Here is a 26,815-nt window from a genome sequence, read left to right as displayed (position 1 = left end):
GATCACCTTGGTTTCTATTATCTTTCTTGCATTTTGTCTCTTGATGAAGAGAAGGAATGTTTATAAATAAATTACTGAACTCACCCTCAGGTTAGAAAAGAGGAAAAACTGCATTTTCCTCCATCTGATGTCACACGCAAGACCACATTCTATGTATGTAAAAGGAGGAACTCATCTCGATTATTGACGTTGAGCAGATAGTTGCTGATCTTTACCATTTCCCAAGTTCTGTTCTGTTGTTATGGAGAATTATTGGTAACTTGAAGTGTATTTGCTGAATCCAAATCGAGGAGATAGTTCTAACCACCTGAGGAGGTTCCTGTTAAAGTTTTCGTCTTCTTCACGGCAGGTGAGGCAAAGCTTTTAAAGTTTGTCTTTTGTTCCTTAACCAGTCACAGGAAACCGAACTCACAAAGAATGGACATGAGGTCTATGTCTTCAATTATTATCTGTGTCCTGCAGTCCTCATATCAACTTCATTGGGTTCTAGATTTGAGCCTGCAGGTGAATGTTCGTTTTTACCTTCCTGATTGAAACTCATCGAAGGTAGGATTTCCACACCTGATATGTCCTGTTTTTCTCTTCTTGTTTCATCCCCATGTTGATAATGATGTAATGATCCCATTTCCGTGTCGTATCCACACCTTGCTGGTGTGTCGTGTCACATTTGGATTTGGCTGTCTGGCCAAACTCCCAAGGCCTCAAGTTGTAATCATCCCTCATCATGACTCACATCCTAGGTTACACATTCCTTATTTGGTTGATTTTATACAGGATGTACTCCTGTCATAATTCTCGACATTTCAGATTGTTATCTTCGTGAAACTTGCCATGTATATGCAGAAAGCCCACGCGCAGGCAGTAACCATCTCTGATTTTGGAAATTCTTCCTCGAAAAAAAGTTGACATCATAATATCGCCGCTAATGGAAATCGCCTGTACCATTATCACCGAAACTAGGCAAGCTGTTTGAATTTTGTTTGCGGGAATCAAGCCGGCATTAAGGCCCTGTCACACCTTGACGATTTAGCCAGCGTATGCCTGACGTATGAAAATTTGGCTAAAACGCTGGCACACGTTGAATACGTTATGGGTAAGTTTGTATACGTTAAGAGCACGCTGGCATACGTCGCAGTTGGCTGGCATATGTCATAGTACCATGGCATACGTCGTAGTACGCTGGCATTCGGCATACTACGATGAATGCCAGCGTGTTACGACGTATGCCAGCGTGCTCTTAACGTATACAAAACTTTCCCATAATGTATTCGACGTGTACCAGCTTGGTTCGGCAAATTTTTCATACGTCGGCATACGCTGGCTAAAACGTCAAGGTGTGACAGCGGCTTCACACTTCGATTTCTAGTGCGGTTATGATTTGAATTGTCGAGCCGCAGCCTATGAATAGCCTACGGCATGTGATCATCGGCGATACGCTGCCGCGCTATGCATAAGTTAGACTATCGTTGGGCATAGGTTGTGAACGCCGACAACACGCTCAGCATTCGTTGGTATAAGTTATCTATATGTGATTGAAACTTTCTGTGTACATTACTAATATGTTATGCATACGTCCATCACATTATTATACGCCCAAAACTTAAAAAAAAAACATCAATAGTTCAGCGTATGCCAGCATTTTACATACATTTTGAGACCTTGCCATACACTGGCTAAAACATCAAGGTGTGACAGCCCCTTTAGCACAGATAATTTATCGCAAACCTGATACATCACAATGACGTCATATTTGTTTTCATGACATCATCATTAAGAGGACGAGGATCTTTGCTCATTTGAGCTTGTTAACTATGGGGAAGAAATATTTTCTGTTAATCATTCTCTTTTGCAAATAATGATTTAGCTCTTCATTCGTTTTCCTGCTCCATGAGCTTCGTTACTGTAAAAATACACCAGCATCCGTTGAAGACAAAGTCTTCGATATCCCCCACCATAGTAAATGAGGACAAGTAGCAAAAGGCACCAGTTCAATTTATTCTTGATGTGTGTACCAAATTTCATAAGGAATTCGTTAATAGTTTTGCAACTCTGCTCTGGAAACAAAGGTTAACCTCAATTATTTCTTAATACCCAACTTGTTTCCATGGAAAGTGACAGAAATTTTTTGGGGGAAATCTCTAAATATCAAAAGGCACCAGTTCACCACTTGCTTGATATGTGTACCAAATTTTGTAAATATATCTTGAGGGGATTTGTAGTTAAGTGCCGGAAACGAAATGTGATGGACGGACGGACGGACGGAACCCATTTCTATATCCCCCGCCAATTTCGTTGGTTGGCGGGGGGATAATAAATCCTTGTTCACGCCAAGTGACGACTGTCCCAAGGTTGAACCGTCATTCGACTATGACTACTACCACTAATGCACGTACCCAGCTCAGAGGCATTTTACACATTTGCGTATTTAAATTTATGCTTAAAATTGCTTGAAATTATATTTTAAATCATATTTTCCCACCTATAAAAATCTCTATTATATAATATATTTTTGCAATGAAAGTTTGAGAAATAATAATAACTAGCATCCGTTGAAGACAAAGTCTTCGATATCCCCCGCCATAGTAAATGAGGCCAAGTGGCAAAAGGCACCAGTTCAATTTATTCTTGATGTGTGTACCAAATTTCATAAAGAAATAGTTAATAGTTTTGCAACTATGCTCTGGAAATAAAGGTTAACCTCAATCAATTACTATCCCCCGCCAACCAAGAAATGGGTTCCGTCCGTCTGTCACATTTCGTTTCCGGAGCTTAACTACAAATCCCCTCAATATATATTTACGAAATTTGGTACACATATCAAGCAAGTGGTGAACTCGTGGCTTTTGATGTTTACAGATTTAAAAATATATATTTTACTATGGCGGGGGATATCGAAGACTTTGTCTTCAACGGATGCTAGTTAAAATTGATGAAGAAACCCACAGATATTCAGAAGTTTCCACGAGAAAGCCATGTGAACCTTTTCTTGGATGTGACAAGTAAGTCAATGTGTATAGTTTAGGATAACATTTCACGTGTTTTTGAACTTTCCATTAATATCTGCTTTCATTTGTTTCATGATCACATCCAAAATTACGTTTTTGAACTTTCCAAAATAGATCCTCCCTTGAAGGTTGCTCTCTTTCTATTTCTCACTCTCTTTCTACAATCCATATTGTCTCATTGTCCCAATGTCAATATGTTGCCTGACACCCTTTCTTCCTTCATTCTTCCATGAGCAGACAGTTTTAATCTGTTTGTGAAAAAGTTGAAATTTTTTTCCATTGGTGTAAGTAATGTAAATATCCAGAACACATTTGTGTCCAATTAATAATACAAGCTTATACTGTGTTGTTTTGACAAATAACAATCCTACCAAAAAAATGGACGAGCACAGTACAGTGTATCCATTTTTGTCCAATTTCAGCTTTTACATGAAATTGCATCTACAGCGTCTCTTCTATTACTCACTATAAGTCATAGCTCTCAGAGAAGCATAGTTCCCAAGAGAAGTGTAATTCATAGCAGTTGTTGTAGCTAAGGACTGAAACTAAACTCTTATTTTCTCAAAATCCTGAAATTTGATAAACTTTGTTCTTCCATTTTGGGGCACAATTGCTTTGCCTATATAGTGTTATATATATATATATATATATATATATATATATATATATATATATATATATATATATATATATATATATGGAATGTAAGGATGCAAAGAAGATGCAATCAGTCCATGCAAACAGTCATCCGAACATTAATACACACATCACAACACAAGGCAGATGACACTTCCCACACATCGAGCCATCTGGCAAAAATGTATGGGGGAAGCACAGAAACACTTGGGGATTGTTTTTTGTCCTGGGGAAAGAGGAGGACATGGATATATCATATTAAATAAAGCAATTGGGATGCGAGGAGGATGGTGTTACAAACCTGGTTCCAAGGACCATGAGCAGGAGTTATTAAATGAGGCCATGGGTCCAAGCTTTTGAGGTCCCACTCACAAGACCAGCTGAATGGATTTTCATTTTCTTTTTGTGACACCAATTATACAGGTAGTGGAGAAAAAAAAGGAAACGCAAATGTAGAGTCATTTAATAGGGCGTTGGGCCACCACATGCAGCCAGTATGGCCTGTGTGTGCCGTGGCATAGAGTCCATCAGCATCCAAAATTCTGCAGGAGGGATGCGATCCCATTCTTCCATGACAAAGTCAATCAACTCACACCTGTTTGATGGAGGTGGAAAACTCTGTCTCAGGCGTCATTCCAGAATATCCCATAAATGCTCGAATGGGTTCAGACCTGGTGACGGAGAAAAGGTCATGACATGTGGATGATATCAGTGTAATGCTCATCAAACCACTGGGCGACCACAGGTGCTCTGTGGATGGGGGCATTGGGGTGGGGGGAGTCTCCTTTTGCAGCCATCCGAGACATAATTATAAGCAACCAGGCCTGTCCAGCATTTTTATTCATCACACTAAGCATGCTGGGATGTTATTTGCTTAATTAACACATGAGCCACACATGTGGAAGCTGTTGCTTGGTGTCCCTCATTCACCCAGGTGTTTCCACTTTTTTGTCCTCTACCTGTATCTTCTGAAGGAAGGAGGAGCACGCCATTAGTATGAAAATCAAGTTCCTCTTCATCAAGCTCCAATGCTCTTCATCCCTAAAAAGTGGCGGAAGGAGGTGGGGGTGGGGGGAGGGGGAATTCTCCCTTGTGCTGTCCCTGTGCCGAACATACTAATCCTTATTTTCCATCCCCCTGACCCCCGACCCTCTTTAAACTAGAATTAATTAAATGGCAAAGGTTAGTTTCATATAACAGACAATTAAATAGAAGGGCTCTCGGTAAAGCGTATACCTCCGCCATGTAATGCCTGATCTACGAGAACATATCGGGCACAACACATTTTTTAAATATCATGCGATATATCGTCTTGAGCCCTATCTCTCAATGGTGAAGAATCACTTTAAAAATTAAATAATTCTCGTATCCAGAAAAGGATATTCACAAAAATCGAAGCATTTCTTCCTTGTCACACACCAAACCTGTCTACAACTTTTTGAGATATCGTGCAGTATATTAGTTTAATCCAATCTCTCAATGGTGAAGAATCACAGAAAAAGTTCTAGTCGCCAGATCCAGATCTGGATCTTCACCAAAATCTAATCAGTTCAACCATTCACAAACCCAACCTGTCCACCAAATTTCATTCGGATCTGTCCACAACTTTTTGAGATATCCTGCACAAAGACAAACAAACAAACAGACAGAGAGGGGTGAAAACATAACTTCCTTCACCTTCGGTGGTGGAGGTAATGAACTGATAAATGCCCTTTTCCTTGTATTTCCTTGAACTTAAGAGTGAGGTTACATAACACATTGTTTCCAGTTTTTCCTTCGTGGGAATTTGCTTCTGTATTCATCTTGTCCGCTCCCTGTGTCCTCCGCTTGCCTTCATTCTTCACCACATCCCTTATTTATCTGAGGCTCTTTCTATTTTATCCCTTAAGTCTGCTATTCATGCCCCCCTCCCCCCTCTCTTTCTGCTGTTCCTTTTGTTCTGTTGCATTTGATCCGCAACTCTTTCAGGTGTTCAAAGTTGTGGTCAAGAAAAATGATATCTACCTCAGTATCCGAAACTAGTGGTTAAACTTGATCGATAAAGAGTTCACATAACTGGTACGCAGGTACTCGCAAGGTGAAAAAAACAACTAAACGTGTACTTAAAAGATGCTCAGAAAGCTCAAAAGTGTACTACCACAAAGGAGTCTTTTGATAGAAGGTTTTCTCAGCAAGTATATGGATGATTCTTCCATAATTCTGAAATATTATGATTTCAAAATTTAAGTGTGCAAAATTAAGTTTATAAATTATAACATTGTAATTTACTAGCGGGGTATGCTTACACATTTTTTTTTTGGATACCTTGTCGAGGCTCGTGTGAGAGAAAAAACTGCTTTCGTGACAGAAAAAACCCTCCAAAACTCTCCAAAAACTCGCCAAGACCCCAAAAAGACCCTCCAAGACCCCAAAAATACTCTCCAAGACCCCAAAAAGACCACCTGCCTCAGAGAGTGCTCAGGAATTTATGGACCTCCCTCAGCGGGGAGTGGCCTTGGTGAACACACCTCGCTGTCCACCTTTGATTGGACAGGGTCCCACGGCATACCTTTCCAGGGTGAGGCCTTGGCCCCTGCCGAGAAACTCCAGCCACTCTTCCATGCGGGTTAATACTTGATGAGTAACAGTATCATCGTAGCAAAAATGTTGTCGTGAAAGAGTTACAACGTTTGTGGAAGCCGAGAAACCGGAACCGTGAGAACTTGCTTTGGCACGTCAGGGTGTGAGAAGGCAGCTGCTTGGTGGTGGATCGTGATGGGCCGAGGGGTCATGCAGATGGGATGGTTGTTAGATGGCTTGTTGGAGGGTTCGTTGGATGTAAAGATTTAATAACCTAACAAAAAAAAAAAAAAAATCGCAACGCACGCCTTTGATTCTCCCACTAGACAAAAGGAAAGGGATCTGACTACACACATACTTAACGACATAACTAACTTTTAGGACATCTGTATGTTGAATGCTTATGGTTTCCAGATCCGTAACAATATTTTCATTTGCGGACTGTTTCCGACGGCTCTGTGATTTTTTTTTTCCCCTCGGTGTATCGGCTTCAATATCTGTCGACATGTGAAATTTCAGCTTTCTACGTCACTCAGAAGGTACTGAAAATACATATCAGTCAGTCAGTGAGTGGTTAGAAAGAACTTTATGTTTTAATATGTTATATTATAAGTTTATTACTTGTGAGATTAAAAACAAATAGATTTAAGAATGCACAAGCGAGGAGGAAGAAGAGGTTCCGGAGCGTCCTTAACAAAAAAGAACAGCTTGTGAGTGTCTCATCTGGAACAGACATTCTGAGAGAGAACGCTTACAGAGGAGTAAGATGGATACAAAGGTGAGAGCCGCTTTAAAAATCGGAATGGCACTTGGGAAAGCAGACAAGCATGCTTGAAGCTGACAAAAGGGGATCAGCGTGTGTAGAATAAACACGGTTTCTCAGCGCTCAATTGGTAATGGACATTCCATCAAGGTCTGGTTGTAGAAAGTGCAGTTTGGGAGAAGCAAGGTTGGTTCGCTGGCATCTCTATTTCTCGTGGACCATGTCCAAGTGACCATGTGAGGAAGGTTTATTTTCAGTCTCGTCACCTCTTACTATTTGTGTGTCTTCCAATCTCACCTGTTGACATCATACTGAGGAATAGGAAGAGCTTAATAGTGAGTTGGATGAACATGAATAATTTGTGAGTACCGAACCATTTCTGTGGTATTCATTGGAGAACCGAATAAAATAACAAAAAATGCATGAACCCCTGTCTATAAACCTGTACCAATAATCAAACATAAATGGAATGAATCCCGAGACTGTTTCGATGATCAAATAATGCATGTTTATTTGGCAATATTTACATGTTGTGAAGATGGAAGTACAGGTTTGTCAAGGTACTCTTCATCAAGAAGAGAAGAGTGTAATATAATGCAATAAACAGGCATGAGCAGAAGTCTTTTCCATGCCACGGTCGATTACACTCGACATGTCAGGCGTGTATCTAAAGATGCCACTCAACCTCGTTTAGATTGTCGTTGTTCGCTTTATTAGCTGGCCTGTTCGAAGAACAGAGAGTTATAGCGATACCCCCGGCGTGAGCGTCAGCGTCAGCGTCAGCGTGAGCGTGAAAATGGTAAAGGTCTTGGTGCAAGTTATTTAGAAGCTTGCCATTCATTTAATGTGTACTAGGATGCTGATATTTGGCATGGAGGTTCCTTTGTGGTATGTTACTGATGTAGTGAAGTTGAAATTAAAAAATAATTTCAAATGGTTTACATTTTTGACCTGTTTTGAACTTAACTTTTTTGTAGCACATCAACGTTAAAGTTTTTGGTGCAAGTTATTTAGAAGCTTGCCATTCATTTAATATGTGTACTAGGATGCTGATATTTGGCATGGAGGTTCCTTTGGGGTATACTATTGGTGTAGTGAAGTTGAAATAAAAAAAAAATTCAAATATTTTAAATTTTGGACCTGTTTTGAACTTAACTTTTTTGTAGCACATCAACATTAAAGTTTTTTAGTGCAAGTTATTTTTTAGAAGCTTGCCATTCATTTAATATGTGTACTTGGATGCTGACATTTGGCATGGAGGTTCCTTTGGCATATACTATTGGTGTAGTGAAGTTGAAATTAACAAATGATTTAAAAAAAATTTATTATTTTCAACCTAAGATGGTGTCAAAGCCACCCAATGCTCGCCTGTTTATACTAGACGCTTGCCATTCATTTAATATGTGTACAGGTTAACTGATTACAATATACAAATATATATATTGCTTTAAAATTATTTGGATCAGACTTCACTGCAATGCTTTATAAAAAATATTATTAGACTAGTCTTTTATAAACGATAAATGTATAAACAGGCGAGCATTGGGTGGCTTTAACACCAACTCTGGTTTTTCAAATGTTAACACCTGCACCTTCCATCCTCAATAAATTCACAAAATTTGTCTGAATCAGTTCTATCAATTCTAAATATGACTTCAGTATGTTAACCCTATCTGCCTACCATCTTCTTTTCTTGAACCAGGAACTGTTTCTTCCACCTGATGAAAACTGAAATGTTTTACGGAGCCATTAATCATAACTGAATGTATCATTTTCCTTGTTTGCTATAAATTAAAGTGGTGAGCTAAAATTGCATCAAGCATTTTCTATAGAATGAATTAAAATAAATGTCTGAAAAAGGTCTGCTTGACATGTTTTGGCAGATATTTTCAGCACCATGAGCGAGATGAGACAATAATTTAAATGGACGCAAGATTGAAGCCGAACATCTTGAGAGCACAATGTAAGTTGGAGGGAGAAATATATGTAGAGTTGTGGGAGGAGTATAAAATGAGATAGGGTTGGTATATTGATCAGAGAATGAAGAAGGACATGCTATCATAAAGTGAAACAAAGATCTAAGTTAAAATTGAATTGAAAAGTTATTCAAACTAAAATTAGGAGAAAGGCAAAAAAAACCACATCAAAGACAAAAAGTCCAAATGGATCATAACATAAGCTTAACCAAACAAAACAATTTATCATATCGGACAAAAAACCGAAATGAAGACCCAAAGGCCTTTCTCCCCAATAAAGGTCAATAGCAAAGGATGAGCAGGAAAAATTAACAAGAATCGAGCCAATGAATAAAATACCATACATGAACAAAAACTAAAACAAAGTAATATAATGAACACAAAACTGAACAAAACAAAACATTCTTCACAATAACAAAATGTCCCGAGTTTTAAAAATTTCTCCAAGAGCTCCGTAAAGAACCCAATAAGGGTACTGGTGTACATTCTATGTACATAACCCTCATAAACACCACACAACCTTCAACAACAATGTCCTGGTCATCGAGATCTGGACATACTGCTGTCCTCTCCCAGCAATCGGTAGAGGACTGAAATCCCAATCAGGAGGATAGAACCATTTTCTTGAATATATCTTGGACCTTGCTCAGCTCAGCATCACACCTCGCCCAGCTTGATGCTGTGGAAACCAACACTTTAAAGATCACTGGAATCTCCCGCAATCTCAGGAGTGATGTTTTGGCAATGCAGTTTACATGCAAAACACATTTGTATTAATTTTTTTTCTCGCTGCAAGTGCTTGTCTGATCGATGCAAAACTTTAAACGTAGTAGGGACTCCCCATGGAGAATATTTTATTGATAACTAACATCAAAGGTCACATGATATGGCAGCCATATCGGAGTAGAGGAAATAATTTGAACTTCTCCAAAACTTTGGCATACGTCATCAACTTGAAACTTGGCATGTCATAAACTACCCATTGGGTATACAGGGAGACAATGACATCATCGGTGAAGTGATATTCCAGCCATAATTGGTTGAATCGAAATCCTAATCTGAAAAATCTGAAACTTCAGACATCTGATCGATGACTCGGTGAGTGAAGAAAAGCCTGGTGTTGGTTTTATGGTTGGGCATGAAGTTGTTGTACATGAATGCCAAGAGCTAGAAGCTAGGATGGATGGTGAGGGATATGACATCGTAGCTGGAAGTGAGACGTGCTTTTGCGAGTAATCCAATTGGAGGACAGGACTTCAAGGCTACACAGTTTAAAGGTATGATAGGAAAGAGGAAAAAAGGGGAGGAGGTGTGGTTACTGGAATGTAGTGCAACATCTTAGTTGTGTTGTTGTTGCAGCTTGTTATGTCCACCACAAATGTAAATGTTGAACATCTGACCACTAACCAGTCACAAAATGCAATGAACAGACACGAGTGTAGAGATAGTTTCTTGGTTCAATGACTGCTCTACCTATGTTTTATAGCCACACTCTCCTCTGTTCTTCCAACAATTTTTGCATCTGTTTCCTTTGCCTCAGACAAATTGTCAGCAATCTATAATACAACAACCAATGATCCCTATCGGTACAATTGATACAAAATATAGCACAAAAATTCACCATTTTAACAAATGTAAAACAATGATGAAAGTTTGGTTTCATTTTGTTTTCTCGTAATTCAAAATGACGGATCAACGGTTTGGTGACATCACAAATGTAATATGCTCCATAAACACACTCACTTTGATTGGGTTCTTGCTCCTCCATTTGTCTAACATAGGCCGTGGCACTGCCTCCTTGTGTCTGCAGATGGACGAACCCCGAGCCTTGACATCAATTCTGCAAACAGAAGTATCAAGGTCTCCTGGGACCTCAGCACAGCGACTCGAATGTGGATAGATCAGCTCTACCCAGAACACCCTGATCGGTTTGATGTCTATCATCAGGTTCTTTCCTCTGACAGTCTCTCATCGGGCCGTCACTACTGGGAGGTCGATGCGAGTTGCAGTCATTTGTGCAGATTCGGAATCTGTTTAAACTCGATGGGACGGAAAGGGAAAGGAAAAGAGTGCGGCCTGGGAAGAAATCCCGAGTCATGGTGTGTACAGAAATGCAAAAACCAATACTCGGCATTTCATGATGATGTTGAGACCCCACTGTCAGTGCCGAGGGATCCCGAACGATTTGGGTTCTTCTTGGATTGCGAGGCGGGAGAGTTGACGTGTTTCGGGGACTCGCGGGTCCTTCACGTGTTCAGGGGGAACTTCATGGACCCCGTTAAACCCGCTATTGGAATCCTTAGTTGTGATTTTTTTAATGGATGTGTGGGGTTTTACTCCTTGAGATGATTTTGTTTGAAGTACAAATGTTAAAGATCACGTGCCGTGTCGGAAAGTTGGAGTTTTTCTTTGTTGACTAATGTTGTATGTTTACACGTTCGAGATGATTTATTTAGTTCATTTGTGAAGGAAAGGGAGCGAAGGGGGAAATGTCTGATAAAAGGTTTTCGATAAAAGGAGAACACGGGACTTTCGATATTCAATATGAACATGGGGAAACTGTGAGGATGAATATAATTCAACCTATCATTTATTTTGTGGATTGAAGAACATTTGGAATAAATGTGGAGATGCTGTATATGTCCCAAGCAAGTCATCATTATTCTTGCTAACATCCTTGCACTGCAGGTTCAGGGAAAGGTTAAACGCTGGCAGCAATTAGTACTGTCAGAAAGAAAACAGCTGGCCTTGCTTTAGCAAGATAATGACAGAAAAAGACCTTACTATTAGTCAACATAATGAAAGGGAGCTGCAGAACAAAGAAGGGAAAGAACTGATTCGATACTTTTGAACTCCCCTAAAGGAAGTTAATGAAGGAAGCAAGATAAATCATGTTGACAGGCGGTCATACAAGGGTCAGAGTAAAATTGTATATAAATGCAGACCTGAACCAAGCTTGCCAGAGCTGGGCGAGACGGACTACTGTGTGTGTTCCTCGCCTCTCTCTTCATATGCATATGTTTTGATGTGAATTAAACTCTTCTCTACCGAAGATCGGTGTGGACAGAACTTGGTTTCAATCAGTGCGGACCTCACCAGATCTCAACATAAACAGTCATGAAAATTTGGCTTCAAGTTCAAACCCTCTTCACTCGGGAATTGTGACATGAAATAAACTTCGAGCAGTATTGAGAAAACTAAATAACTCGTGAAAAGTCTGTGATGAGAAATCCGAGACCTCGGAGTCAATCTTCTAAGGGTAGAGGTGGAATGTCCGTGAGTAAAAGGACGCTGGTGACTACAGTATGGTGAAAAATTCAAGTGATAAAGTACAATCTACTACCGGGTCTCATGAGAGAAGTTCCGGAAAAAAATGATGCTTCGCTGGGTGGAACTCCAATTTGGTGGGAACTAGAATTGAGCTTCCCACAAAGCCGTGAGTCATTCCCTCCTCATCACACCATCCTTTCCATTGTTGCTGGTGTCATAAATCTCCTACCATGAAGATCGGTAGAGAAATAAAATAAATCGCCTTTTATCCTTATGAAGCCAGGTCAAAGAGTGTAAAATAAAAAACACAATGATTGGTGGGTAAAAATTGTAAAACCACGCTTAACGGTCAAACAGACATATGACGATTAGAATGTCGCAGCAGGTGTCAGGAGACACGACAGCTATCTCCCCTCTGAGATCGCTGATGAATAAAATGATGATGGGAACAGCACTCGGTAGAGCACATACCTTCACATTTTTAGCTCTCCTGTTCGAAGAACGGAGAGCTATAGCGATACCCCCAGCGTGAGCGTGAAAATGTTAAAGTTTTTGGTGCAAGTTATTTTTTCCTTTCTAATGTTTTTATCTACCACACTATTTTTATACGCGCGATATATATATATATATATATATATATATATATATATATATATATATATATATATATATATATATATATATATATATATATATATATATATATATATATATATATATATGGACGTATTATGTGATACCGGTCGTCCGTCCGTCCGTCCGTCCGTCCATCTGTCTGTCTGTCCGTCCGTCCATTCCTCTCCGCACTCTAACTCCCAAAGTTTTCAACTTTCACGTTTCATATTTGGTACATAGGTACAGACTGTGGAGATGGTGTGTCGCGACATACGTTCGTCATCTAAAGTGGTTGCCATGGCAACCAGGATGCTGTTTTCCATGTAGTAGCACAATTCTGTATATACCTTCTTGTTCGGGCATATATTGTGCTCACTTGCGCTCTTTTTACTGATTACAATATACAAATACATATATTGCTTTAAAATTATTTGGATCAGACCACTGCAATGTTTTATAAAAAATATTAATTATTAGACGAGACTTTTAAAAACAATAAATGTATAAACAGGCGAGCATTGGGTGGCTTTGGTACCAACTCTGGCATATCCCACCGATAGGCCGGATGTGAATCTGAACCAAAACCCAAATCAAATCAGCTTGATCTTGTCACCCAACCAACTCATCCACCACATTTTGTCAAAACTCATCCACAGCTTTTTGAGATATCATGCTATAAATCGTTTTTGGTCTCATCTTTCTCAGGTGAAGAATCACTTAAAAAAAAAATATTTTATTCGAGTATCCAGATCCAGATCTTCACCAAAATCGAATCAATTCTGGCTGGCCAGTGTACCTGGCATGCAGATCGAGTGTTTCTCACTTCAGGTGGTTTTGTTGAAGATTTTGGCGTGGCTGTGGTTGATGGAGAGGCTAATACTGAAGGCTTCGCCGATGAAGGTGGCTTGATGTCGAGTGGTGGTGTGTTCGACGTCACCTTCGAGGGTAGTGGGAAAAAAAAATGAGATCCTGTTCAATGTAGGCTGACTTCAATCGATCCATGATGACAGTCATGTAAAATGGTCGGTTATTGAATTTCAAGCCATTATTCACCCTTTCGTTAATAAAATCCATCATTTTGACATGCCAGTGTTATTATTTAAACTAAATTCTGATTCCCCCCCCCCCCCCTTTCAAGAGGAGAGGGTATTGCATTTGATTCCGTTTGTCTGTCTATCTGTTTGTCCGCACAGAACGTGAGTATGTGTATTAATTACATTACACACTTTAGAACCCAAAGGGCCTTCAGACCCTTTGCAAACCTAAGACCCATTATGACCCCTTATAACCTCCCATTAGAACCCTTAGACCCTATAGACCCCATAACACTTTTTAAAAGCCTTAGACCAATAAGACCCGTAGATGCTCTTCGATCCGTTAGACCCTGATATACCATTTAGATCCTCTTAGAAGCATTACAACTCCGAAGCCCATTGGACTCCTTTCTGTCCTGTAAACCTTCACACCTTTCAGACCTTTAAATACCATGTAGACCCCTTTGACCTTTCAACACTTTTTAGATGTTTTAAGACCCTTTAGACCCCTTCAAACAATTCCCACCCTTAAGACGTTAAATTACTCCCTTTCGACCCCTTTGACCTTTTAAGACCCTTTAAAGTTAAGACTTCAGTCTTTTGACCGTTTCGACACATTTAGACCTTTAGACCATTTGACCTTTACAAATTTTCAGACCTTTGACCTTTACGCATTTACAAGGAGACCATTTAGGCATTTCATTTGCAATCAATAACCTTTCATTCAGTACATCCTTCCATTTATTTGCCATACAAAATACACCACACAAAACAAGTCCCGGCGAGGGTCTGCGATCTCTGATTGCTCTTTCTTGGTTGTTATTTCATCACAAACTCATTGTTTAGTACGAATTTATTGTTACTCAGAGAAATCCAACAATTACTTTAAAAACGTGCATGTTGTTATATGTTTAGTCTTCCCTGTCTTTAGACCGAACCACTCCTTGTAACCAACATAGAAAATCTGTAAAGCTTTCCTGCATACTTGACAGGTAAGGGTAATGATGTTTACCAGAGTAGGATTGTTAATCACCATGCCCACTACACTTGATTAACACACAACGTTACTCTCCTTCCACCTGTCTCCTCCAAATCTACTTTTACTTCATTCCACATTCTCCTCCTAACCTCCTCCACCTTCTTTATCCTTCCTCATTCCCTCCCACACATGTTGAGAAAATATTAACTTTATCATTTTCACATTCCAACACACCAAAGCCCCCCCCCTCCCACCTACCCAACCACCACATCTCCTGTGTGTATGAAATCAATCCATCCATCCATTAGGACCAGACTCTGTGCAGAGCGTTGGTGCTGCCAAAGCAGTCTCCTTGGCTATTGGGCACAATCCTGGACGGGTCGCTACTCCGACAGCATGCTGGCACTCATTTTGCCAACCTCGGAAGGATGACAGGCTGAATCAATCCCACCTGGTATTAATTCAACAGCCAAGCAGGATTTGAACTCAGGACCCTAGGATCCCAATCCCACCACTCTAGCCATTAAGCCAACACCAGGCATACGTAATCAATAGATGAGCGGTTCAGAGTTTCCTTACTTGCTCTTTGATTGTTTTGCTTCAACATTCCATGAATTCCTGTGAAAAATGATCGAATTAGTGCGAGGAAGGACTCGGAATGAAAAGTTCGAAATCTCATCGTGAATATCACCTTGGCAGATCATCGACATGTCATTGGTATTTTTATGGATTTTAACAAGGCTTTTGATACTTTTGATCACACTATCCTTTTTAAATGGAAATTACATTCAAATGAAGTCAGAGGAAGTGCTCTTAATTGGGTTTTTTAGATCCTCGTGGAGGATCTCCGTCTTACTCACGTTGGTGTTCTTCATCTTCTTCTTGTGGACTTTTTTGTTTCACAACCTACAGTTTTCATCGAAACTTCCTGAAACTTGGCACATATATGTAAAAAATACCCTGCACAGACAGTTACCATCTCCGATTTTGAAAATTCCTCCGAGAAAAAAAATTTATGATGTCAAAATATCTCCACTAATGGAAATCGCCTAAAAAATTATCTCTGAAACGGCAATCTTTTTGAATTCTGTTTGCGGGAATCGAACACGGCATTAGCAGAGATGAATTACCGCACATATGATACATCACTATGACGTCATATCAATTTTTATGACGTCATTCCTATTTTTTGACATTTTTTTGTTTCACAACCCAGAGTTTTCATCGGATCTTCGTGAAACTTCCCATGTATATGCAGAAAGCCCACGCGCAGGCAGTAACCATCTCCGATTTTGGAAATTCTTCCTAGAAAAAAAGTTGACATCATAATATCGCCACTAATGGAAATCGCCTAGACCATTATCTCCGAAACGAGGGCAAGCTGTTTGAATTTTGTTTGCGGGAATCAAGCTGGGCATTAGCACAGACAATTGATCGCAAACCTGATACATCACAATGACGTCATATTCGTTTTTATGACGTCATCATTAAGAGGATGAGGATCTTAGCCCATTTGAGCTTGTTTAATTAATTATCTGTCAAATAGAAAGCAATGCACATGATATGATTGCACCGATTCTGAAACATAACTTATAAAATGTGGAGATCCCCAAGGGTCCCCTTTCTATGTTTAATTTACATAAATGATGTTTGAAATACATCCACTCCATTACAATACACTCCTTTTGCAGACAATACAAATGTCTGATGTTCCCACTCAAATTTCATACTCAGACACACACACGTTGCAATCGTCTCGCATCCCCTTCGGGGGCAAGACTAATTACCTCCATGATGCAGTGCAAGAATGGGACACTGCATCTCTGATCACACTATCCTTCAAATAAATCAAACACTGAATGTGTTGTGCAACTCTGGCAACACTCTCTCACCAAGAATGTATTCTTATACTTTAGACTGACACATGCATGACCGGTCCAGCAAACAGGTAACGTAATCAGAACGTTGCTGGAATGTCGTAATTTGGTATTGGCAACAATAACGTTGTAGGAACATTTTTACGACGTTTTACTTTCACCTTCATACGTGATAACGTTGAAACAACGTTCCAAAGATGTTATACAACAACATTATTTGACCGTTGTGGGAAAACGTTACCTAAAAGGTTTAGTTAGGTAATGGAATAACGTATACAAACCAACGTCTTGTGAACTAGAAACACCCAGCTCAACTCTGGGAGCAATCTTATGGGTGGGGGATATTGGGTGAGGTGGAAAAAAACAAAACATACTTTGTGCCATTTTTGGCTCGTAGTGTGATAACGTTGAAACAACGTTCCAAAAACGTTATGTAATAACGTTATTCACGTTACGGTTAGGGTTAGGTGTCTTATATTACATGTGTGATGGAAAACTGAGTCATATCAGTGTCAATGAGATCCTTTTAATTACAGATTGTGGTCGTTTGGTCCTGTAAGACTTTAAATGAATGTACTAGACTAGTAGAGCATAAATAAAGTGTTTCCACCAATCGTTAAGCACGATTTACGTGTCAAACAATGTGTCTGCACACAATATTCTGGATGTGGCCCTCACTAAATTCCTGTACAATGTTAACACCACTTCTTATGATTTATAAATGATCCCCCTCCAAATACACCCTAAAACCCTGTTTCCTTTACCTATAGCTACTTGGCATTGTGCTACCTGCTTACCTCCCATATCTATTACAACTCCAGATCCTTCTCCTGTGTGATATACGCCAAGACTACTCCATGTACAATTGTGAATGAACAACAATGGGACTTTCCTTACTGTCCCAAAACTTTTGCTAATATAACTACATGTGATTGAAGCTTGTTAAATGTCTTCCTAATGCCTCTTGAAAAACAACGTGTTCCAGGGAACAGCACATCCAATTAGAACTCCACCAGAAGGGTTGAGTGTAATCAACCTACCTTGTATATAACCGCCTGGGCAGTCCCATCAATCTCGATGGATGCCGATTTTTTCCAATTATACATCAGTGTTGATATTCAAGGCTTTTCAATCTGACTACATCATTATTAAAACAAATCGAATAACAAAGAGGAGGTTCCAAGAGAGTGAGGAAAAAGTTAAATTCTAGCAGCAATACAATAAGTAAATAAATTATTAACTAAATCCGAATATAACTAGGTGGGTGATGCAGAGTTCAGAATTGGGAGAGATGCGTCGAGGATGGGAACGAAAGGGAAGGGAAGGGTCTGGATGGGATTGGTACATCCATGGTGTTTGATGTGATCATGGAATTTCAGAACCAAGATGAGGGAGAGATGCTGGTGAAGGAAACCACATCAATCTGTTCACTTTTAAAAATCCAGCAAAAATGAGGATCGGCTTGTTATTGACATTGCGTGTACAATTCCCAAGTTAATTATTTATCATTATGTGTACAGCCTGTGGCTGCTGGATGCATCATTGTTGGGGGCATGACTGTGTCACTGATGAAGTGCCCCCTGTTTCCAGGGAGATGGTACTCATTTTTCCAACCTCAGAAGGATGATAGTATGAATCAACCCACCTGGTGTTATTTCAACGACATGACAGGGGCTTGAACCTCAAACTCAAGACCCTAAGATCTTCAGCAAGCCATGTTAACCCTTAAAAGCCAACACCAAGCTTCCCCCAATTACTTGTGACGTTTCCCCACCGAGTGTTACACATGTGGTGAATGTTTTTCTTTAATCATTCAATCTTAAATTAAATAAATCTCACACAATGAATGACCTCACCCCATGTGGGATTCTCAACCAACACATTCACCTGCCATTCACAGTTTTGTTCAACCCAAGGTGGGATTTCCGATGAACTGGGTTCATAAAGATAAACATAATCCACAATCAAACAGAACAAGTTTATTTTCGGGTAACTCCATCATAACTTACTAATTTGTATAACAAATTACCTTGTAGATCCTGATCCTTGCAAGCTTCGTCAATAAAGTCTCATGCCACCCACCGAAATGCCCTCTCCACGAACAAGGCAGAAAAAAATCTTATCAGACCTGTACGAACAGCACAACTACTGACATAAAAATGTGGAAAATGCATGCCCTATCCCACCCATCACAGTATACCTGTTCACCCTCATTTGTGTGGTGCACCACACCCTTTCCAGAGCGTTGGTGCTACCGCGCAAGTTCCTTGTTGGGGGTTATGCTGGTTGATTGGTATTGCCTTCCCAGCATTGTTTGTCCATGCTCTATCCTTATAAGTGCTGAACATCAAGCAAGGAAGCAACAAGCACCATTTAAACAGTCTTTGGTAGGACTCAGACAGGATTCCAACCGCTAACCTCCCAGACTCAGAGTGAATGCTCTAACCATTACATATTGAGTCTGGTTAGTTGTTCACATTTCTAAACAAGTTTCATAATAAACATTGTGATTACTCATTGTCTAACCATTTACACAGTGGTGGTGGAATTATAATCAAAACTAATAAATGTCAATGCGTGTGTGTGTGTGTGTGTGTGTGTGTGTGTGTGTGTGTGTGTGTGTGTGTGTGTGTGTGTGTGTGTGTGTGTGTGTGTGTGTGTGTGTGTGTGTGTGTGTGTGTGTTCTTGTAGAAAAAAATGATACGTGTCTCCTCTCATTTTCTCTCCCCACACTCCCCACCCCCCTGAGTATACCTGTCATCTTGACGGTGGCTATCTCTGGATGTGTCCGGACAATGGTTATGTCCAGATGGACCCTGCTCTCATCCTGCCTTCCCTTTCCGCACCCCCTCCTCGCTCCGCATCCTTCCACACTCACCCGCCCCTCCTCACTCCCCCCTCCTTTCTCTCTCTCTCTCTCTCTCCTCCATCCTCCACCCTCCTAGCTCCCCATCACTCCTCTCACTCCCCTCTCTCCTCTTAATATGCCCATCAGTGAAGCGACGGGTTGTATTTGCAAGTCTTCAATAACTACAACGAACAGTTCAGTATCACGAGCTACACTGGTAGTTGGTGTACCAACATCAGTATGCAACATTGTGTACACGAGAGGGCGGAGTTGAATTATTGGAATCAATTTTTTTTAAAAACCCTTCATGTGTGAACCATGTGGATGTTATGAAGAGGATATACTAAACTACTACAAAACTCAAGTTAAAAAGTTTCCTTTGAAGGAAACGCACGCATGAAGAAGAATCTGTGTTGTATCATGAGCAGAGTGAAGAGTTCGGGATAAATTTCATTTTGCCTCAAATAAGATAAACAATGAACTTATTTGAGGATATAAACTTTATTATAACATAAACATTAATCAGTAATCACATCGTTATGTACGAGTAAATGACAACAAACTGAACGGAATGAACAAAATCATCAAAATGAGCAAAACCGCACGGAATGAACAAAAAATCATCAAAACGAGAAAAAAAAAAAACGGACGAAATGAATGAAATCGTTAAAATGAGAAAAACTGGACAGAATGGATGAAATCATTAAAACGAGCAAAACCGGACGGAATCACTTAAACTACCAACACCAATAGCGGGTGTAACGGGGTCCATGAAGTTCCCCCTGAACACGTGCAGGACCCGCGATTCCCCAAAACACCTCAACTCTCCCGCCTCACAATCCAAGAAGAACCCAAACCGTTCAAGGTCCCCTGACATGGACAGGAGGATATCTTGATTGTTGTGACATGCTGAGTATTTATTATAATATTTCTCTATACACCAAGACTCCGGATTCCCTCCCAACACACCACCTCTCCCTTTCCTCCCCATGGTGTTTAAACAGATTCCGATTCTGCACAAAGCACTCGAACTCACATCGACCTCCCAGTAGTGACGGCCCGACGAGAAACTCTCAGAGGAAACAACTTGTTCCCAATAATCAAACCGATCAGGTTGTTCCAAGTACAGTTGTCTGATCCCGGTTCGAGTCGCCGTCCTGAGGTCCTGGGAGATCTTGATCCATGGATGTGCAGAGTTTGGGTCCAGACTCAGTGTCCATCCATCTGCGGACATGAGATGGGGTCGCGGACATCGTTAGACAAACGGACAAAAACACAAACACATGAATCTCTCTTTATATCCTTTGGGAATCACATTTAATCAACAAAAACATTTTATCACAATTGTTTTTCTTTGTTTACTTCACTACCAACAACATACGTTATTTATTTATTTTCACCTTTCCATCTCCATGAGGGACATTTGAATTATTTATTTATTTATTTACCTTTTTCAATTCTGCTACCGACATTCCACCTTGACTTATTTATTTATATACACCGTCTCCACCACCAACAGTTACCACATTCAATTAGACACACACACACACACACTTTATATTATTATGTCTGTTTACCGAGCCAAGGCTCGTGGAAGAGGTAAAACAGCAAATGCATAATAGGAAGGAACAGAACAAAAGGATGAGTAGAGAGGGGGGGATGGGAGGTGGGACACCAACAGCAGAGTTTAAGGACAAAGGATAAGACTTTGACAAACAAGTAAAAAATACATAAAATGTCATCGCCCCTTGTTATTTTAATAATTTTGCTGTACGGAGTAAAAGGGCTCGCCCATATTTACATACAACTAAAATGGCCGCCAGTCTACCAGTCAACCATCTTTGATCAGATCGCAAAATAAAGTTAGGTGCAATTGTATGCCACTGTGTACTGCGCTTGTGCCGTGTTTGAACAAAATCGGATCATGCCCGTTGGAGAAATGGTCAGGGACACGTATAAGTAACAAAATGGCCACCAATCAGCCATCTTAGATCTAATCTCGAAAAAAAATTGACATACATATGTCAGGCATGATTCATTATTTTGGCGCCAAGTTTGAACGTCAGTAAATGCAATTCTGAGAAATGGTTGAGAACGTGTTCAACACCGGTTTGTTTTTTTTAACCTAAAATGGCCGCGAGTCAGCCATCTTGGATCTGACGTCAGAAAAAAAAATTACATGCATATGTATCCCATCATATGTTGTCTTTGTGCAAAGTATGAATAAAATCGGTCCACTCATTTCTGAGATGTGGTTGCGGACGCACGCACGTGAAAATTGAGACCAAATCCATAAGCCCCAGTTTCGGACCAAGTGTAATGGGGGCTAATAATGGTGTGGGGAGGAATGAGGGTTTAGGGAAGCCTGCATTGGGTTCATAAGATGGATAAAAAATTAAACTCTCAGGAAGGAAAAACTGGAAATTTAGAAGGAGGTGTGATTGTGGTTGGGATGTAGAGGGAGAGGTTTTACCAGGGTATAAAAGGTCCATCAACTTGTGGATTAAGGCTGAGTAGGGGGATAGGTGTTCAGGAGTGCCAAGAAAGGACTTTGTATGATGGACGATGCCTAATCCAAGACGCCCTGTCTGTATTTGCAGGCCAAATTTGAAATCATGGCCGATATCTCCTCCAAGAAAGATCATGGCCGATTGTGAACTCCGAAAGAAGATTGTTTAGAAAGTAGATGGGGAGGGGTAGAGTTCTAGATGGTCTTTTCAGAGAGAGATCGTGAGTATGAGACGTGTCAGGATCAAAAGACATATTCCAAGTGCTTGACCATCTTGTGATTTTGCAAAGGCTGAAGAGAAGGAAGAGGCTGCAGCCTGTCTGTCTCAAGTATGAGGGATGTCACGGCAGAGGTTGGAGTGGTCATCGAATCGGACTTTTGAGAGAGTCAGAGATCGTTGGTGAAGATTAGGAATAGGGTTGGGCAGAGAGCACTGCTTTGGGGCACTCCAGCCTTGACAGGGAGATGAGAAAAAAAGGAATCAGTTGAGAGCCACACATTGGGTACGAGGTCGAGAGTAGAGGAAGTCAGTAATCAAAGAGTGGAGTTGCTTTGCCATAGGGGGATAGTTTGGAGAGCAAGGCAGGATGCCAGACTGTATCGAAACCTCCAGATGTGTCTCAGTGATACGGACACAAAGCTAAATAGTTTTGGCTTGGTTCCAGCCCAACCCGATCAGTTCCGGAACCGGTTGCTGGATGTTTTATTTAATTTATTGACAGACAATCCAAACACCAGCTGGAAGCCCATGGTAAAAATACCATGGGAGGAAAAGATTTTTAAAAATTACCCCCATGTGGGGGTGACGGTCATCTCTATAATGTTTTTTTACTATCATAATCGATGAACCGGTGCCAGATATCTCCTAAAATGACAGACTAGATAGGTTTTGAAAATGGCAACTTCCACAACTTTCGTGACCTCGTGACCTTGACCCTGACCTCGAATCGGGGAAAAAAATATGTCGTTGGGTATCACTCATCGACCTCTACCCACATACCAAATTTCATCAAGATCGGAAGTAAAAAGTTTTCTTTGTTCCGGGAGGTGTTTTTCACCATCTTCCAGGTTACGTGGCGGCCGGTTGAATAGGTTTTGAAAATGGCGATTTTTATAACTTACGTGCCCTCGTGACCTTGACCCTGACCTTGAACCCGGACAAAAGTTATATCGTTGTGCAACACTCATCGACCTCCACCCACATACTAAGTTTCATCAAGATGGGAAAGAAAAATTGTTGACGGACGGACATTTGGTCCGGCTTACCGAGATGACCTAAAAAGGTAAACTTTTTGTTGTTGTGTTTGCTGAAAGATCAAAAATAAAATTAAAAATCACATTTCTTAACACCCAAGATATCACAGCACGTCCTCAGTTCATGTTGGTACCTGGGTTCATTTTACACAATGAGAGTACTGATCCTTAGTTCATATTGGAACCTTGGCAGGTAGGGTTCCAGATGGTCTTTTCGGAGAGAGATCGGGACCTGATCGTCTTGATATATATGTGATACCGGTCATCCGTCCGTCCGTCCGTTCCTGTCCTTACTCTAACTCCCAAAGTTTTCAACTTTCACGTTTCATATTTGGTACATAGGTACAGACTGTGGAGATGGTGCGTCGCGATATACATTAGTCATCTAAAGTGGTTGCCATGGCAACCAGGATGCTGTTTTCCATGTCGTAGCACAATTCTGTATATACCTTCTTGTTCGGGCGGATATTGTGCTCACTTGCGCTCTTGTTACTGATTACAATATACAAATATATATATTGCTTTAAAATTATACTTCACTGCAATGCTTTATAAAAAATATTAATTATTAGACCAGTCTTTTAAAAACGATAAATGTATAAACAGGCGAGCATTGGGTGGCTTTGACACCAACTCTGTTTACTTTACCTGTGAGATAAACACAAGTTTGGACTATACCCACCACCTGGTTGGACATCGTTCAATTAAACAATCTTTGGGTTAGGTGACACTTGTAAAGACGGCAGAGCGAGTTGGAAAATAACTAAGTGAAATAAAGTGACAGAAAATATAAAGCGTGAAATAAAAAAGAAGAAAAAGGAAAGAATGAAAAGGAGGAATTATGGAATTTTAAATAATCTGAAAAATGGAGGGAACAAGAAGAACAACCTCCACATTTCGCTTCACTTACAAAGACTTCTCAAGTTGTTCTGATCCAGCTCATTCACCTCCAGATGCTTCACCAGCTCTTCTGTGGAAGTGAGTAAAGATGAACAAAAATTACAGGATGTTAAATTCTCTTATTTTTATGTTTATAAATGTTTTTTGGGTATTTTAGCCAAATGTTAGCTCTCATACAAACTTCGACAATGTATGCAAAAAAAAATAAAAAAAATCTAAATCCAACAATCATGAAGGAAGACAACTGGAATCTCCATTTTGTATTAAAATATAATTTAATTTTCATTAAAATGTTAAGGAAATGTCACAACATTGTTTGCACTACCCTCTCTCATACTGAAATTGAGTAATCGCCAAATTCGTTTTCTCCAAACGACAGCCCTGAACCTTTTTAACTGGAACCAGAGGAAGAACTCAAGTTCCTGTTCACTTTGAATCCATGAGAAAACACAAACAACTGAATTCAACAATATGTTATTCTAGGAACATGAGAATGATTAATCTTGATGTGAGATCGATTCTTAGTGAAATTAATCTGTTGACAGCGATGTGATCAGACAGTGCACATGTTAAAAATTCGCTTTACGAAATCATTGTTTTTTTTTCAAAGTCTGTCTAGATTGACGTCTCCCTGGTTGGTTGGTCCAAAATAGAAATGACCAAATTATTTTGTCCAGCCTTTCATCGGTTGTTTTTATCATAAGAGTGAATAAATTATTTGAAGATGAAAGTGAGAACAACTCATTCATCAGACATGTTTACACATGATGCATCACTGTGTAATCAGTGTGTGTGATTTATATTGTTGCGGTTCTGCAAAACCGCATGCCTCTAAGGCAATGGCACACAACATATAGTGATCCCCAGGCAGTTATTTAATCAGTCTTCATGTCGTTAGTCCTCCCCTCATGTCTAGTGGGTTAATGGGACAAATTGCGTTGTGTGGGTCTTGTAGTTAGGTCGAATAAATGTCTCTGATTCCTACTCTAACCCTGTCATTTTAGCCATAGTACATAATAAGCATGCAAGCAGACATGCCATTCCATAGGCAATTGATAATAAGCACACCATGATGCCTCCCGTGGCTCGGATCCACCACATCCCCGCTTCACACCACACATCCTGCACACGGGAATCGCACGCCTTTAATTCATTCAAATCTGCGTGCCAATTCCCAACTGGCACCTCACTTTACTTCGCACCTCGCTCACCAAATCTCACCACTTTGACCACAAACGCCTCCCACACACGAGAAAAAGTATTCACGCACCCCCTTGTACCTCTGCATCGCTACAATTTGCCACTCTATGTTGAGGAGCACCGCACGGCATCGGATTGTCCTCGGCACCACACGATGCTCGACCATGCTACAGACGCTAATAGCTCTGCCGCGTTTCACCGGGGATATCTCGGGTGAGTGTCCGGAATTGATACAGCCTTCATCCAGCCGCCAGACCATGGCAAGACCGGGGATAACAAGAAGGGGTCACGAGAAGGGCAATCCGGGAGTTTGGTTCGGGTCCCAGGTCTGCATTTTGGCTCATGAGGGAGCCCATGAGAGGCGGGGAAAATCGCCTGCCATCCGACATTCAGACTAGACTCGGGGCACGTTCAGGGCTGGGGTGCCAACTCGGGGAACATGCCCTATGTTGTCAGGAGCTCCGAGCCGTGCCAAAGCTGGGAGTCAGCCGATCCGGTTTCCGGTCCTGGCAAGGCGTGGCAAGGGCTGCTGTGGACCAATAGAGAAGCAGGATTTGGGCCACAGTGCATCGCTTTCTGGTCTTCACCCCACTCTTCTCCTGGGACCTATAAGGAGCAGCGCGGAGCTGTTAGAGTCTGTGTGTGTCTGTCTGTCTGTCTGTCTGTCTGTCTGTCTGTCTGTCTGTCTGTCTGTCTCTCTCTCTCTCTCTCTCCCTCTCTCTCTCTCTCTTCCTCTCTTCCTCTCTTCCCCCCCCCATCTCTCTCCGTCTGTGTGTATGTCTCTCTCTGCGTGTGTTGTGTGTGTGTGTGTGTGTGTGTGTGTGTGTGTGTGTGTGTGTGTGTGTGTCTCTCTATCTGTGGCTCTCTCTGTCTGTGTGTGTGCATGTCTCTCTCTCTCTCTCACTCTCTCTCTCACTCTCTCTCCTCTTTTCTCTCTCTCTCTCTCTCTCTCTCTTTCTCTCTCTCTCTCTCTCTCTCTCTCTCTCTTGCCTCTCTCTCTTGCCTCTCTCTCTCTCTCTCTCTCTCTTGCCTCTCTCTCTCTCTCTCTCTCTTGTCTCTCTCTCTCTCTCTCTCTTGCCTCTCTCTCTCTCTCTTGCCTCTCTCTCTCTCTCTTGCCTCTCTCTCTCTCTCTCTCTCTCTCTCTCTCTCTTCTCTCTCTCTCTCTCTCTCTCTCTCTCTCTCTCTCTCTCTCTCTCACTCTCTCTTGCCTCTCTCTCCCTCTCTCTCTTGTCCCTCTCTCTCTCTCTCTCTCTCTCTCTCTCTCTTGCCTCTCTCTCTCTCTCTCTCTCTCTCTCTTGCCTCTCTCTCTCTCTCTCTTGCCTCTCTCTCTCTCTCTTGCGTCTCTCTCTCTCTCTCTTCCCTCTCTCTCTCTCTCTCTCTCTCTTCCCTC

At 40.9% G+C, this 26,815-nt stretch overlaps 2 protein-coding genes and 1 long non-coding RNA gene across 15 annotated transcripts in view; 1 reads left to right on the top strand and 2 right to left on the bottom strand.

Moving 5' to 3' along the window:
* The first annotated feature begins 289 nt into the window (after nucleotides 1-289).
* Nucleotides 290-11,575, top strand: LOC147033539 (tripartite motif-containing protein 14-like). The gene is made up of 3 exons (XM_085856310.1): nucleotides 290-349; nucleotides 8,847-8,926; nucleotides 10,750-11,575. The coding sequence occupies exons 2-3, from the start codon at nucleotides 8,887-8,889 to the stop codon at nucleotides 11,286-11,288; spliced, it is 579 nt and encodes a 192-aa protein (XP_085712436.1). The 5' UTR covers nucleotides 290-349; nucleotides 8,847-8,886; the 3' UTR covers nucleotides 11,289-11,575.
* LOC147033538 (uncharacterized) lies at nucleotides 8,920-19,369 on the bottom strand. Of its 2 annotated transcripts, XR_015051564.1 has the most exons (5): nucleotides 18,915-19,369; nucleotides 18,744-18,807; nucleotides 13,621-13,761; nucleotides 10,683-10,779; nucleotides 8,920-9,618 (listed from the first exon to the last, which is right to left on the bottom strand). It is a non-coding gene; the product is annotated as an uncharacterized LOC147033538 (long non-coding RNA). The 2 variants fall into 2 exon arrangements; XR_015051563.1 differs by lacking the exon at nucleotides 18,915-19,369 and having other exon boundaries at nucleotides 18,744-18,908.
* Nucleotides 19,370-20,044: 675 nt separating this feature from the next.
* The window catches only part of LOC147033531 (E3 ubiquitin/ISG15 ligase TRIM25-like), a 472,162-nt gene continuing 465,391 nt past the window's right edge, over nucleotides 20,045-26,815 (bottom strand). For 7 of the 12 annotated variants that reach the window (XM_085855259.1, XM_085855241.1, XM_085855287.1 and 4 more), the window contains 2 exons: nucleotides 24,236-24,295; nucleotides 20,045-20,786 (listed from right to left, as the gene is read on the bottom strand). In XM_085855259.1, the coding sequence (XP_085711385.1) occupies nucleotides 20,266-20,786; nucleotides 24,236-24,295 (581 nt within the window). In that variant the 3' untranslated portion in view covers nucleotides 20,045-20,265. The remainder of the gene's footprint in view (nucleotides 20,787-24,235; nucleotides 24,296-26,815) is intronic. The other 5 variants (XM_085855306.1, XM_085855322.1, XM_085855331.1 and 2 more) reach the window with 2 other exon arrangements.

This window comes from Eptatretus burgeri, chromosome 2 (genome assembly GCF_056783735.1).
Source record: "Eptatretus burgeri isolate ZD-2024b chromosome 2, Ebu_testis_v1, whole genome shotgun sequence".
In the NCBI taxonomy this organism is placed as follows: Eukaryota; Metazoa; Chordata; class Myxini; order Myxiniformes; family Myxinidae; genus Eptatretus; species Eptatretus burgeri.
The sequence above is the reverse complement of the archived record's forward strand: the minus strand, read 5'-3'. Positions and strand labels throughout refer to the sequence as shown.